Here is a 14,930-nt window from a genome sequence, read left to right as displayed (position 1 = left end):
TTTGTTTGTCTTCATTCCTTAGTATCTCTTCTACGTCAGGCCTCTCTTAAGTTTGCCTTTCAATGAAATAGTATTTGACAGATCCATTTCACAGGAACAAACCGACATCCATTAGTGAAGGTATTGTAACTCAGAGAAACAAAACACAACTCATAAAAGACAAACCAGTACAACATATGTAGATGTACCTGTTGGTTGAAGTACAAACATAAGACTGAAATAATAGAGGCCTTGAATGAAGTTATTTTGTTCTGCTGATTTATTCTGATAGGCCGACAGTTGAACACATTTGTGATACAGGGAAGGACACGAAATTATTTTAAAGTCTTTTAAAAAACTTTTAATTTGTGTCTTGCAAACAACTAACAACACCAGCTGAAAATAAAGGATGTTACACAATATTTTCTAAAGTTTCGAAAGTTGATCTTTCTCAGAAGAACCTCTTTATTTTCACTTCATGAGATGTTGTCAGTTCTATTACAGTAACTTAACCACTTAAATTGCCTTACTGTCACTCCCCCATGGCGTCTGTATCTGCAGGAGTGTGTTATGATTGACAATGTAATGACATTTTAGGCATATTATTCCTTTATCTGACACACTCTTTTAGGTTTTACTTTCACAGAAATAATGTGACGGTTTCACTTCTCAGGAAAAGGCCAACATCTATTAGTGTAGATACAAACCTATACACAAAGAGGTCATACAAACAAGAACTGTTTTGTTCAACAACATTGAACGTAGGACAAATATGACTCTGACTTGACAGGTTGAATGGCCCTGTAGAACAATTTGTTTGGATTAGGTCTTAGGACAAATGATTATAAAAACAATGCTTGATGTAGAAGCATGGTGTTTTAGAGTCAATATGTGTTGAGTGACCATCTCTGTGTTGGCCTTTGTTGCATTCAGGGGAAATGCATTCTTTGCTATGAACACCAGGGGTCAGTATTTGATTATATCAGATGTTAAAGCTGTTGACTTGAGGCCTTTCTCACAGCACACATTTTCACTTGACACAGTTTGAAAACACAGGTATTATAACACTATGTAATACACTAAGGATGTCTCTGTTATATTCACACCTTAGTTTCCCCCTGTAACAACTCAGCATGACTTCTGTGAAAAGGCATCTGCAGAGCACTTTGACTTGTGTATGGTGTCTTTTCCCAATTATGTATCAGAATCAGAATGCCTTTGTTCGTCCCACAGAGGGGGAAATTACAATTGTCCCTGTATCAATAACAGTTTAGCGATAGAGCAGCCAGGTGAAGGTACAAAAGGTGGTAGAGTAAATTGCACAGATCTTAACGGTTTATATAAATATTGCACATCAGTATAGTCTTTGTGATACAGTATGTGTGTGGGGGTCTACCAGGGGCCGTGGTGGTGGTACAGCCTGACCGCTGCAGGAAGGAAGGACCTGCGGTATCACAACAGTGCGTTGTGTTGGCGCCGTCTGAAGTCCACCACCAGCTCCTTGGTCTTCCCTGCGTTGAGCTGGAGGTGGTTCCTCTGGCACCAGAGGGTGAAGTCCTGCGTCAGTTCCCTGTACTCCCTGTTGTCCCCTGGGGGGTCCCAGTACTGCTGATGATGGTGTCTGAATGGCAGTCCCTGGTCCTCTCATACTGTGGACGGTTGGTGAGGTAGTCCAGGATCCAGGAGGAGGAGTGCTGCAGCTGGGGGTCTGGATGGTGTTGAGGGCACTGGAGAAATCCCAGAACATGATCCTCACGATGTCCCCAGCCTTTTCCAGGTGGGAGAGGGACGTCACCTCTGCAGCAGGTAGATGACGGCGTCATCCACCCCGATGTCAGGCTGCAGGCGCAGCGGGTCCATCGATGGTCTCACAAGGAGCCGAAGGTGGCCGAGGACCAGCCTATCCACAAAGTTGTCCTTTTACATCACAGTTAGACCCATTGAATTTAAATCATATATTACGAGTTATATACGTATACTGATTAACATCCAGTTTGCATACAGCAGAGGGTTTTACCTTATTGACCTTTGAGTCTGATTAGCTACTGTTTATTTGCAGCATTTCAAAAAAGTAAATAAGACATTTTACTATAAACAGTATATAGTTAATCATAAACACTGAAGTCAAAATCAAAAGTCAACTTTATTGTCAATCTTTCAGTTTGTGTGTACAGACAGAGAGATCGAAATACCGTTTCCCACAATCCCGAACACAAAATTACAAATATATAAAAATATGTATGTATATACCTATATACACACAATCAACAGCACACATTAAGAAAGAAATAAAAGCACAACAATCAATATAAAATAACAGTCACGTTAATATCACTGAAGATTATTAACTTAAGTGGTAATAGTAAACCTGTTACTGTAATTACTATCAATCTACATCAGAGGGAAAACATCAGTGCATAGAAATCAGCCAAATTACCACTTACTTCAATAGATGTAACACACACACACACACACACACACACACACACACACACACACACACACACACACACACACACACACACACACACACACACACACACACACGGAGGAGATACAGACTTGGACCGTTCACTTCCTAACAATCAATCAGGGGAATTGGCATAGAGGGTGGTGCTGCTACTCCGGGGGTCCTGCTTTCACAGCCTCCGTCACTACTGCGTCAGCACCGGTGAGCTCAGCGTTATCGACGGGGAGGGGGGAGATAGGGAGGGAGAGAGAGAGGGAGAGAAACGGGGTGTTGCCGCCTCTGAGACTCGCGCATCTCTGAGTAACAGCAGCAGCAGGGCGACGAACACAACACTCCATCCTTCTCTCTGGGAAAAAAACAACCACTGCCGTTTCTTAAATAATTAACGCCGTACAAGACCTCCTGCATTTTTAAACACAATCAAAGCCGAGTCCTTGTGGAGATATACTGCACGGTGTCACCGGGAGAGAAGAAAGCGGGCGGAGAGCTTCAGCACCTCGGACAGAGAACATGGCTCCAATGGTGGAGGAAGGGGCTCAGCTCGGTGAGTCACTTTATTAACCTCAAATGACGCAGGTGTGATTGGTGAGGGTGCTAATGGTAGCCTCGTGCTTCTGAATCTTCATAAAGCGCGAGTTATTCATTCCGCGTGACTCAAAGGTAACTAGCCTTATTATCGCGATATTTTGTAATATTCTTTCCATTCTTTATTTAAAAAACAACAACAATACAGGTATTTTAGAGTAAAATGTATTTAATTTGGTCAAGTTTTAGTTAAGTGGTTTCATCCAGTGTGTTGTCAAACTCGATGAAACTACGTGTTTACTGTACTGTATGAACAGCCTCCATTTTGCAGCTAGCTTAAAAGGCGACAGCTAATTATCAGGAGAAACAGCCCACAGGGTGTGGGTGACATGTTTTATGATATTAATATTAGAAAATGGTGTTACTACAGCACAGGCACAGTCTATTTCCCCTCGGTTCAGCTGCTCCCTCCCGTGGCTCCATCCATCTGTCTGTTGTTGTTGCCCTGAAAACAACTCCACCCAGGATGTTGGGGTGAAATATTAATGACAGGGAGAAAACAAATGCTGTGTTCTGACATGACTATCCCTCCCTTTTTAGATTAGTAATCCACTAGATGGATGCTATGCCTGCAACTACCAGGATCATTTACCTTTAAATAAAGGCATCATTTCCTTACAATAATACAACAGACATGAATTACTTACAGGTCTATATGATCAGAAATGGCAGCAAGGAAGTGAAACTGTTCTGATCTGTCAATGTTTACCTGTAATTCCTGTACAAAAACACATACTTTTTTTATTTTTAGCATGACAATTTCAGTGTCAGAATTAACAACACATCTAATGTAATGCGAGTTAACTACAGTGCATATCATTCAAAAAAGTCACAAGTACATGTGTGATTTCCCCACCCTCTCTCTGTGTCTCTTTGAATGGGTGCTTTTCCACTGGCCGCCCTCTTGACTGCAGGAAATGCTGCACTTTTCCTCTATTGAAATTGACCTATTAACTGACTGCATGAGAAGGCAGCATGATTGCTGTTGAGTCACAGTTCAACACCACCATACAAAAGACAGAAGCATTGAGTGGCAAATATCCCAGTAAAATGTCTCCATAGTAACGTCTTAGTGACAGTAAAGCAGACAAAAGTACCATTGAAATGAATTCTGACCTTAAAGTAGCACTACTGTTGAAGGGGATGTGGCCGTGAGTTAAATAAAATGATCCTCTGCTGCTATTAGAAATATAAAAAAATATAACACAGGGCCTATTACAAATGTCTGTGCTGTTATACAATACTTGCAAATGGGATCAGGGTGATCCATGATGCTTTGCCCAAAACAAATATAATGTAAAAATTAGATTTGCTGTAACACATAAGCCTGTATTTGTTCTCTATATCGGACAGAATGTTCCAGATGTCTTCCTTTTGAATTGTCATTGTCAGTCAACAAAATTGACTGACTTATCATAATAATTATACAATGATATTTGAGAATCTTTTCTCCATTTGTGCTGTTGCCGAGGTCTTGTTACTTTCTGTGTTCAACCATTTGACATGTCGTTAGGTTTCTTAGTAGATATACACCAGCTGTTTCCTGTTGATGTACTGTAGCCATGTATGGAATATGAACAATCACCAACAGACTGCGTTGTTTTCATCTCCATCTGACTCAAATCTGCAGTCTGCGTCAGTCACAAAATGGAACCAGTTGCCTCAGTGCAACAATAAAATCTGTTGAGGTGAACCGTTGTTTTACATGTAGTTGCTTCACAGTGTGTGGATAGACATTTCTAACCAATACAATGTTTTCTCCTTCCCTCCCTCGGCTCTCTCTGTCCTCCTCCACAGTGGCAGTGCCAGTAGGTGTTGCTGTGGTGAGTGTCTTCGGCCTTGTCTTCACTGTGTCAGCCTTTGCATGGATCTGTTGCCAGCGTAAAAACACCAAATCCCAGAAGACACCTCCCTATAAGTTTGTGCACATGCTCAAAGGGGTCGACATCTACCCGGAGAGCCTCAGCGGTAAGAAGAAGTTTGCTGCGGCTGCCACCACCTCGAGTAACGACTCCAGTAAAACTGATGTTAACGGGAACTGCCACACTGCCACCACATTGAATCCGACCACCACCGGTAAACTGGCCTCAAGTCCAAACGGATCCAAACCGGAACTGCATCTGGATCTGGAGAAACGGGATCTGAATGGAAACTTCACCACCAAACCATTTCATCACCACCACCAGAAGGTGCGCAGCTCCCCGGACCTTGAGCTGCCTTCTCCCCTTGCTGGATTCACACAACCTGGGGTGACGGACCACCGTGACATCCCCTCACCATCCAGCACCCTCTCCAGTCAGGCACCCACCCCGGCTGTAGACAAGCCCCATGGAGAGGAGAGGGATGCTGGGCTGGGGACCCTCCACTTCTCCCTGGAATACCAGCCGGAGAAAAAGGCCTTCATCGTCCATATCAAGGTACTGTGTGTCTTTCTGATTAGCTGTGTGTATCATTTTCTGATCAATATAGTTTCATTGACTGATTGATGACTTTATTACTGCAGGAAGCCCATGGCCTGACCCCGACTGATGAGCAGTCCCTGACCTCTGACCCTTACATCAAGCTGACCCTGCTGCCGGAGAAGAAGCACCGTGTGAAGACCAGGGTCCTGAGGAAGACGCTGGACCCCGCCTTTGACGAGACCTTCAGCTTCTACGGGATCCCGCTGGCCCGAGTGTCGGAGTTGTCCCTCCACTTCATGGTGCTGAGTTTCGACAGGTTCTCCCGTGATGAGGTCATCGGAGAGACCCTCGTACCCTTGTCTGGGATCGACTTATCCGAGGGGCGCGTGCTGATGAGCCGGGAGATCATCAAGAAAAATGTCAAGGTAAAATCTCAAACAATGGTGTCTTCAATTATTTTTACACATGCAGCATATTTATGTTATATAACAAATTGAAAAACTTCTCCAACAGTGACTCATAATTTACCTTAATAGCAAAAGTGCTTCCAAATTGCCAATATTAATCAGTACATAAATCAGTTCCATAATCGTCATCAAATCCAATTAGCCATTTCAATATAATGATATGTTAATCACGAACCCGGGTGAATTGTTTCATACTCCTTTCAAGCTTTAATTTAGCTCTAATGGCATAATCTGCACATTGATTATTAGTGAATTTTGCAAATGCATTGAAGCAGTTCACTCACATTGTATCAGTCACGAGTTAAGTTAACTGTTGATGTTGAATAAGGCAAAATGGGGATAGAAAATGCATCCCATGTGATGAGGAGATGAGATCTGTTCCACCATCATGGATTTGAAAGCTGATGCTGAGGTCTGTTGTTCTTCTTAAATGACATTTTTACATTCCCATTGGTGTGCTGGATAGATGGAGTGATATCTACACCACACCATTATGGATCTAGGGGTTGGTGGTCAATATACTTGCTGCTGCATATGGGCTGTTCCTGGCAGCTGTGAGGACCACAAATGCACTTTCGCTAATTTCCAGTGAAACCTTGTACTTTTAGAAAAATGTCATGTGGTATCACAACCATTTGTTGTGGTGTTGTGACGACAGAAAGAAACAAATGTATATTTCCCAGGAATGCATCAGACTAAACTTGGATAATAACAGCAGGGTTGGCTGCATTACATTCAGGCAAACTGCTGTTAGATGATATCTCTGTCCTATCTGTCTGTGGCGCAGGATACAGCAGCCCTCTATGTATTAGCAGATGGTTTGGCTGTACATGATTCGTCCATTTACAGGTGGAATGTGAGATGATATCAATGTAATTATAGAACTGTGGGCTCTGCTTTAATGGAAGCACTACCAGCTGGGAGAGGATATGTTCACTACTATCTGTAATATATTCAAAGATCTCTGAAATGATGTAGCGATCCAGAGAAGTGCTGGGAATTCAGATTCTGAGAAATATAAAACCCCTCTCATCCCCCCTCAGCAGAGCTCCCATCTGCAATTTCATCATCAAGTGGATTATATTTCTTAAACTACTGTATGTTCTGCTGGCTCTCTCCAAGCTGAGGCGCATTTCTTTTTCACTTCCATTTCTCATTTGGGTCCCAGGAGAGACGTGTCTAACAAAGCTCTGCTGCAGGGAGGGGTCTGCTGTGCCTGAACGCTTTTTAGTGCAATCCAAAGAAAATTCAGCATATGTTTTGCAGTCCTCTTCTGGATGTTTTATTAAATATTAAGTGAAAAGAGAAAAAAGGCTTGGTCTCTTCAACCGTAGTTGTTTACTGTTTTTCAGCTGGAATGTAAGTGTTTCTTTATATAAAGACAGCATACTGGAACTTTGTTTAGTGCATTATAAATAGCTACAACATTTTGAGTGCCCAAAAAACTAAGAATAACACAGAATAGTTCAAAAATATTGCATCCAGTATTAGATATGTCCATGGTGACATCTTTTGGCTGAATTCTCTCAGTAAGAGCCGTCTACTTTGCTCTCTCTGATTAGAAGCAGCCCTAACAGGGTGGTGGCTCTTTGTCTGCGTGGCATAGATTTTGCATTAGTGCTGCTTTGTGTGTGTGTGTGTGTGTGTGTGTGTGTGTGTGTGTGTGTGTGTGTGTGTGTGTGTGTGTGTGTGTGTGTGTGTGTGTGTGTGTGTGTGTGTGTGTGTGTGTGTGTGTGTGTGTGTGTGTGTGAAGAGAATTACAGAGAATCGATACAGCACGTCTTAAGCAGTGTAGCCATCGCCCTTTTGTCCCCATAGAGAATAATAAAAATAATAGAATACAGTTTATATATTTTTTTCTCGTCTAATAAATCTACAATGTCCCTAGAGGAACTGAATAAAAAGAAATCTGCGACACACTTTCAGAGACTTAAACATCATGTTAGTGGTGGAAGTTGTCTTTTATCTGCGTACTACATCTCATTGCCATGGGAACCATGAGCCGAGGCGTGACATTGCGTTAGGTGTGAGCACAGCATCCGAGGCGCCAACCCCCCTGGGAGTGGACACAGACACAGTGTGTGTGTGTGTGTGTGCGTGTGTGTGTGTGTGTGTGTGTGTGTGTGTGTGTGTGTGTGTGTGTGTGTGTGTGTGTGTGTGTGTGTGTGTGTGTGTGTGTGTGTGTGTGTGTGTGTGTGTGTGTGTGTATCACAAGTGTAGGGCAGGGAGAACAGGGAGCTTCTCAGTCACACATCTTTGCAAGTTGTGACATGAGAACACACTCGATGCAGGTGTTGTTATTTAGTCGACAGACATTTAATCTGGGGGCACTGACACCATTTTCAGCGGATGGTTTCACCACGTCATTGTTGATATTAGCTAATTATTTGACAAGTAACATATTTTTAGGATTATTACATAGATTTGCTAATAGGTACATCATATAATCTGTTACTAGTATGCAATCTTCTGATATTTGTCCCTTGTTAAACTTGAAGGAAAGAAAGATGTACATACAGGGTGATGCCATTTATTAACCCCCCCCCCCCCCTGTCTCTCCACAGAAGTCCTCAGGTCGAGGGGAGCTGCTTCTCTCCCTGTGCTACCAGTCCACCACCAACACGCTGACCGTGGTCGTCCTCAAGGCTCGCCACCTGCCCAAGACTGAAAACAATGGACCTACAGGTACAAACACATGTAGAGAAACGTATAAAATGCGATCCACAAAATGCATGTGTGCTTCAACCTCCTTCACATAACCATGATCAAATGAAATCACTTTCCTCTTCCTGCCAAGCAGCCCAGACTACTTTGGATGCAGTGAGAGTTTCCATTATGACACCGCCACCGCACTGAAGTAATCTGATCAGGATGTGATAGAGAGCACTTTAGTGACAAGCACACACACACACACACACCGAGTGTTTACACAGCCAGCCTCTTTTGTCCTCATCACCAACATCCATCATTTCCGCTCCATCGATCGCCGTATTGATCGGGCTCAGGAATAATATGCCACTCTGCAACCGCTGCAGGGATAGTCACCAAGCCTTTTTTTGTTGCTTTTGACCTTACTTTGATCATTCTCCTTCTCTAGATCCGTACGTCAAGGTGAACATGTACCAGGGCAAGAAGCGCGTGTGTAAGAAGAAGACCCACGTGAAGAAGTGCTCCCCCAACCCGGTCTTCAACGAGCTCTTTGTCTTTGATCTGCCCTCCGAAGAGGGTCTGAGGGACACCAGCGTGGAGCTGCTGCTGATGGACTCAGACATGGGCACCTCCCGCTCCCCCAACACCGTCCTGGGGCGGGTGGTGCTGGGCACATCGGTGGCAGGCACGTCTGGCGAGCACTGGAGGGAGATCTGCGACCACCCGCGCCGCCAGATCGCCAAATGGCACGGTTTGTCGGAGGATTAGAAAAGGTATCTGATCTGGTCCAACCACGAAAGGGATGGATTGAGGATGAAACACATTGGACTTTCAGTGAGGGCGGGTGGGAAACAAGGGGAGGGGCTTTGCTGTTGTTGGGGTGGTAGGGGGTCATTTGAAGTGATGTCATCATTCAATCAATCATTCACTTATCTTTGAAGTTATCGGGGTTCGGCGGGGAGGGCGGGGCATGACAAAGGGAACCCCGTAGCTCTAAACGAACCCAAAGACTGTCACGGAAAATCACCTGGTAACATGCAACATTATCTCCATGGCAACAATCAATTGTCAAGGTAACAGTGTGCAGTGCAGAATGTCTTAAATGTTGCAATTGCTCTTCTTCTTTATCTCTTCTTCTTCTTCTTTTCTTCTTGTTCTTCTTCTTTCTTTCTTTGGCTATTCCTCTTATAAATAGTAACCTAGTTCATTGTATGAAAACCAGAATGAACCACATCTGACAACGCTGTAAAAAATGTGGATTATTAAAAGTTTATTTTATAACGACAATGTTTTCTTCATAAAGATGTAGATTGTTTTTATTTATGTTCTTGTTTTGTACTCTTATGGTTGATTTGTTGGACATGTTTTGTAAGTATAAGTGGTATTTCATATATGATTACTTATTGAGGACAAGACAGCCTAAATTAGGTGGTTCGAGAAAAGACTAGAACAGACTGAGTGCACTGGGGACAGTTGGCTGTGTGTGTGTGTGTGTGTGTGTGTGTGTGTGTGTGTGTGTGTGCGCGTGTGTGTGTGTGTGTGTGTGTGTGTGTGTGTGTGTGTGTGTGTGTGTGTGTGTGTGTGTGTGTACGCTCTACAGAGATGTAAGCCACATAATGTTTACTGTAGGTGTTGTGTCCCCCTTACTGTGAGCACAAAGACAGCTGAAATGCAAATGTATGTACCTTACTATAAAATATGGCAAGTTCTGAAAAATAAAGACTTTGAAGTATTTATTTCACAAGCACGTGGGTGTATGAGTGTGTGTTTGTTGCAAATAGACACTTGTTATCTCTTTAAGGGTTCATGTAATAGCCAGGCTCAGATTTCTTTAACATAACGTCACATCCATCCAACAACTACATTTCCCAGAAATCACTCATAAGGTTGTTCTAAGGTAAAATCCTGTTTTAATATGATCATAGCTCTGATTATGAATTGGTGTCCTGACCTCAGCATCCTGAGAGATGACATCACTGGGCCTTTGTCCAAGTCTGATGATGCAATAAGTGCTGAGTGGCTAAGTGCTGGAGGATGAAGTCATCGCGTCTGAATTTAATATCGGCTGAGTGGTTCAGTGAGGAAGGACAGCTGGCTCAGCACGATGGCTTCTTTTTTCCTTTCCTAAAAATACAGATTAGACTAAGATAAAAGCATCTTTGGTAACCTCTGTCAGTGTACTGCCTCTTCTCTGAGTTTCATCATGTGCTTGCTGCTGAAGCCTCTAGAGACGGGGCATGTTATGTCACTCTGCCCTTCCTCAGTGGATCTGACCTGGGAGGACGCTTTCTATTTTAAACCTCTGCTGTCATCTTAAAGCAATACAAAGAAAACAGTGCAATATGCAGCATCGCTACTGTCCCCCTATTCCTCATTTGGTCAGGCGTACCAATCACGATGAAGCCATTTAGATGATGCTATTATGTGAAGTCGTATTGTCCTGAACAGTGACTAAGTTAGTGAGTGCAATCTGCATGAAATGCCATTTGTAGAGCTAGTGGCGCCCTCCAGTATCAAATCGACCACACACTTTTCCCACACTCTTCTTTAAATTGTTCAGACGCATTGATTCAAACTATTCCTCTCCACCATTTCACTCTACTTTCCCGCTTGTCTCTGAAAACCTAATTTTAAAGGATTAAATACTGGTGCAGAAAAAAAAGACAATCAATTGAAAGAAGAGCAATATCTCTCTCAAACTAAAGATGAAAATAATAATGGTGCGGCAGAAGATCTCAAGGTTTTCTTTTGATAGCAAATTTCCTTTCGCTAAACTATTTATCTTTTCAACCATTTAGTGGCGCTTATTTACTGTTCTTAGCTTTTGTTTTCTCATTGATTGAATAGGCAGACAAACCAAGGATAACAGCCTTTCAGCCTCCCTGAACCTCTCAGACACACTTCTTCACGTCCTTCAGATTTCACACTTATTTTACAGCCTCTTCAGCTCAGACTCAGGAAAGTGATGCAGCTGAAGTGACTACTGTGTGAAGAGGAACAGCATTAGCATGCGAAGTGCTCGAAGGTGTGTTTAAAGCATTCACAGTACAGCAGTAAGCACTGAGACCCTGGGATCTCATCAAAGAGACACTTCTGTGACCCAGATCCTGACCCTTCACATCCTCAATGCAATCTGTAAACACACACACATGCACACACACACACATTTGTGCCCTTATGTACATCAATATGTAACCTGTCTAGATCCTAACATCTGTCCCTGTGAGGTCAAGTCAATCTGATGCCGCAGAAATCCAATCACTCAGTGTGTCTGCTTAGAATACAGAAATGGCCTTTAATGTGTGTGTGTGTGTGTGTGTGTGTGTGTGGTGTGTGTGTGTGTGTGTGTGTGTGTGTGTGTGTGTGTGTGTGTGTGTGTGTGTGTGTGTGAGTGTGCATGAAGAGGGAGATTTGTCCTAATTAGGGAGCTTCTGGGAGAGTACACGTACCAAATTAGATATTTCTGTACTTATTATCGCCTCTCATTACCAACATCACTTACTCCAAATTCCCTGGCTTCTTTTATGCAGCTCATAAAAAAGAGGGATCGCTTTAAATGACCAAAAAAGCTGTAATGGACTGGATATTTTGTGAATTATAGAGATATATATATATCTGATCTGGATTGCACCAGCTATTCGTAGATGTGTAAAATCTTGCTATCAGTTATTAGCTAGTTTTAATCTATATTAATTTACTTAATTTGGATTGCATTTATAACACATCTGAATTGGAGTTAGTAGTTTTCTTTTTAGAATGAAGTTTTTTTGAAGTCATATCCGATGGCATCATTATTCAACAGCATTCTGATTGAGTGTCATATCAAATATGTCGATATATTAATAATAGTAATTCTTAGCACCAGTTTCATGGCTCCCGGTCTCTGCACTGCTCCACAAATTAGATTGTGAGCCGACTAAAGATCAATCTGCAGAGGGAGGAGATGGAATGAGCAGATGGAAGTTTTTCAAAGTGACACCGCAGGAGTGGAGGAGGGTAAGATAGATGGCTGGATGGATAGACGGGAAGAAGAGGTGAGACAAGAGTCAGACAGGAACGAAGGAAGGTGGTGGGGAGAGGGATGAAATAAGGTCGAGTTGAGATATGAGGTAGAGGAGGAGGAAGACGAGCAAGGGGGAAAGTGAGATGAGTCGGCGATGATGAGGCAGGTGCAGGAGGATTTCTGAGGGTCGTTTCAGATAATGACATGACAGGAATGTAATGAAGAGGCTCTGTTTTATTTTATATTACTGTAATACTTCACAGGGGGCAAACTACACCCACCAGAATGTGCTCAAAGGCTGCAGTTTCTTTAGGATTCACTCAAAGTCATGTTTGGTTCGTGTTGCCTTAAAGGTGGGGTAGGTAAGAATGGAGAAACCACCTCGAGTGCGCTGGAATTTGAAAGTACGTCGCCCAAAAAAATCTGCCCCTTCCTTCAGACTTCCTTACAGAGCCCCTCCTCCAACACACACCAACGCGCACATGACCAATGAGGGCACGAGATAAGTTTGTGCACGAGATGGAAGGCTGACAGGCAGGTAGGCCATCCAGTTATTTTAGCCGGGCCGGCTCAGATGATTGGTCGTGCTTTTTACAGCACCACGGCTTCCACAGATGGCAATTGTTTATGTATTTATTGTCAAAGCATTTAATATATTCATTGCTATCGGGATGTTAAAGGGCCCATGTCATGGCCATTTCCACTGATCATAATTACATTGTTGAGGTATACTAAAATAGATTTATACTGTGCAATTTTCCAAACTCACATTGGTTTCGCATACAGCATCTCTGTCAAGCATGTGTATTCAGCAGTATTCACTTTCTCCACTAAACGACTCGTTGGAGCTCTTGCCCCCCCCTCCCTGTGAGCCTAGTGTGCTCCGATTGGTCAGCTCGGCCACTCGTTCTGATTAGTCAACCACCAGAGAGGCTGCGCCCATGTCTAACAGTGCTTTTCCCGGCTGCTCTCAGCGGAACATCAGTCTTATCATGGCGTCGGCACAGCCGTATATTTTATATACATATATATTTTTAACTGTTGTTATAGAAGAGTGTGACGGCCCCAGGGCCTTTGTCTTACGATGGGGTGGAGCTGAAGAGGCTAATCAGCACGATCACGGACACCTCCGGACACTACGGCCCCAGTCTCTCTCCAAAGCGGCTGCAGGAAGACTAACTCTGCGATCCTCTCAACCACCTATCTCTGCATTTACCACAATAAATGTGCCGTGGTTTTGTAAACTCGTGTATGTCTCCTTGTCTTTGTGGCCTACGAGCCGCTCATAACAAAGAGTAAGTTATTTTTACCCGTTATAAACTACTACTGTTTGATGAGAAATCAAATCATGGTTTGCTATATATGAATTCAGGGAAGAAAGGATAGGCCTACTAAGTATTTCCATTAAACTTTATTTTTAGAAATGTACAAAATGAACATAAATATACATATATACACGGTATATCATTCATTCCTCCTCCTCGCATCTTGCCTGCGCACAGCCGGTGCGGTGCCTTTTAGCACGACGCCTCAGTAGTAGTAGAAGTGCCTTTTAGCACGTCATGGATTGTCCGCCAGGATCTGGCTGGACGAAATCAAATGCAAATCACAAAATATTAGAGAAACTTAGTTGTTTTAGATTCGTTAGTAGTAGTTGTGTAATGAACAGCTTGCCTGCTAATATGCTAACCTAGCTTTGTTTACCTTGGTAGCTAACACGATATGAACGTTAGCTTGGAGGAAAGGCAACTATAATGCAGTGTAATAAAACTACTATGAACAAAAGCTAGTGGTTCATATTAGGCTAGCAATAACGTGTTTATAATTGCAATCGTATACGGGTATTCTGCTACCATACAATGTAACTTGCATGAATACATTGTTTTGCGCTAGCATACAGCTAGCCTCGTTAGCTACATGCAGTATATGTACGGTCACAATGTACGGTAAATCACAGTACAGTATACTGTATGAGTATTCCGTGTGTGTGAATGCAGACATTCTCCTGCTATGAGATACATGTATGCAAGGCCATCTGCTGATATTAGAGTTGATATATGGAAACTCTAGCAACTTAGTTAGCACAGTTAGCACTGTGTCAATGGCTTAGCAGTCCAACACAGTTTACACATTTAAACAGTCTTGTTTGATAAATACACAAATAACAATGCAAACTTACAGGTTGTATACCCAGATCTTCCCCTGCTCCAAACGGTCCAAACAAGCTGTGCATATCCGGCCTCAAACTGGGCAATGTTTTGGAAGCTTTCGTCTGTGAAATGCCGGTTCTTCGAACCTCTGGAGGAGGAACACGCCGCTGCTGGTGTGGCCATAGCTCTTCGGGATTGGTCCATTTCGTTCCGGGTACCGCATGA

General features: G+C 43.0%; 1 protein-coding gene across 1 annotated transcript; it reads left to right on the top strand.

Annotated features, from left to right (window-relative positions):
• The first annotated feature begins 2,695 nt into the window (after positions 1-2,695).
• Positions 2,696-10,299, top strand: syt4 (synaptotagmin IV). The gene is made up of 5 exons (XM_034136467.1): positions 2,696-2,993; positions 4,832-5,451; positions 5,538-5,861; positions 8,468-8,588; positions 9,001-10,299. Exons 1-5 carry the CDS (start codon positions 2,960-2,962, stop codon positions 9,318-9,320), a joined length of 1,419 nt encoding a protein of 472 aa, XP_033992358.1. The 5' UTR covers positions 2,696-2,959; the 3' UTR covers positions 9,321-10,299.
• The last annotated feature ends 4,631 nt before the right edge of the window (positions 10,300-14,930 follow it).

The sequence above is a fragment of the Trematomus bernacchii genome, unplaced genomic scaffold (assembly GCF_902827165.1).
Source record: "Trematomus bernacchii unplaced genomic scaffold, fTreBer1.1, whole genome shotgun sequence".
In the NCBI taxonomy this organism is placed as follows: Eukaryota; Metazoa; Chordata; class Actinopteri; order Perciformes; family Nototheniidae; genus Trematomus; species Trematomus bernacchii.
The sequence above is the reverse complement of the archived record's forward strand: the minus strand, read 5'-3'. Positions and strand labels throughout refer to the sequence as shown.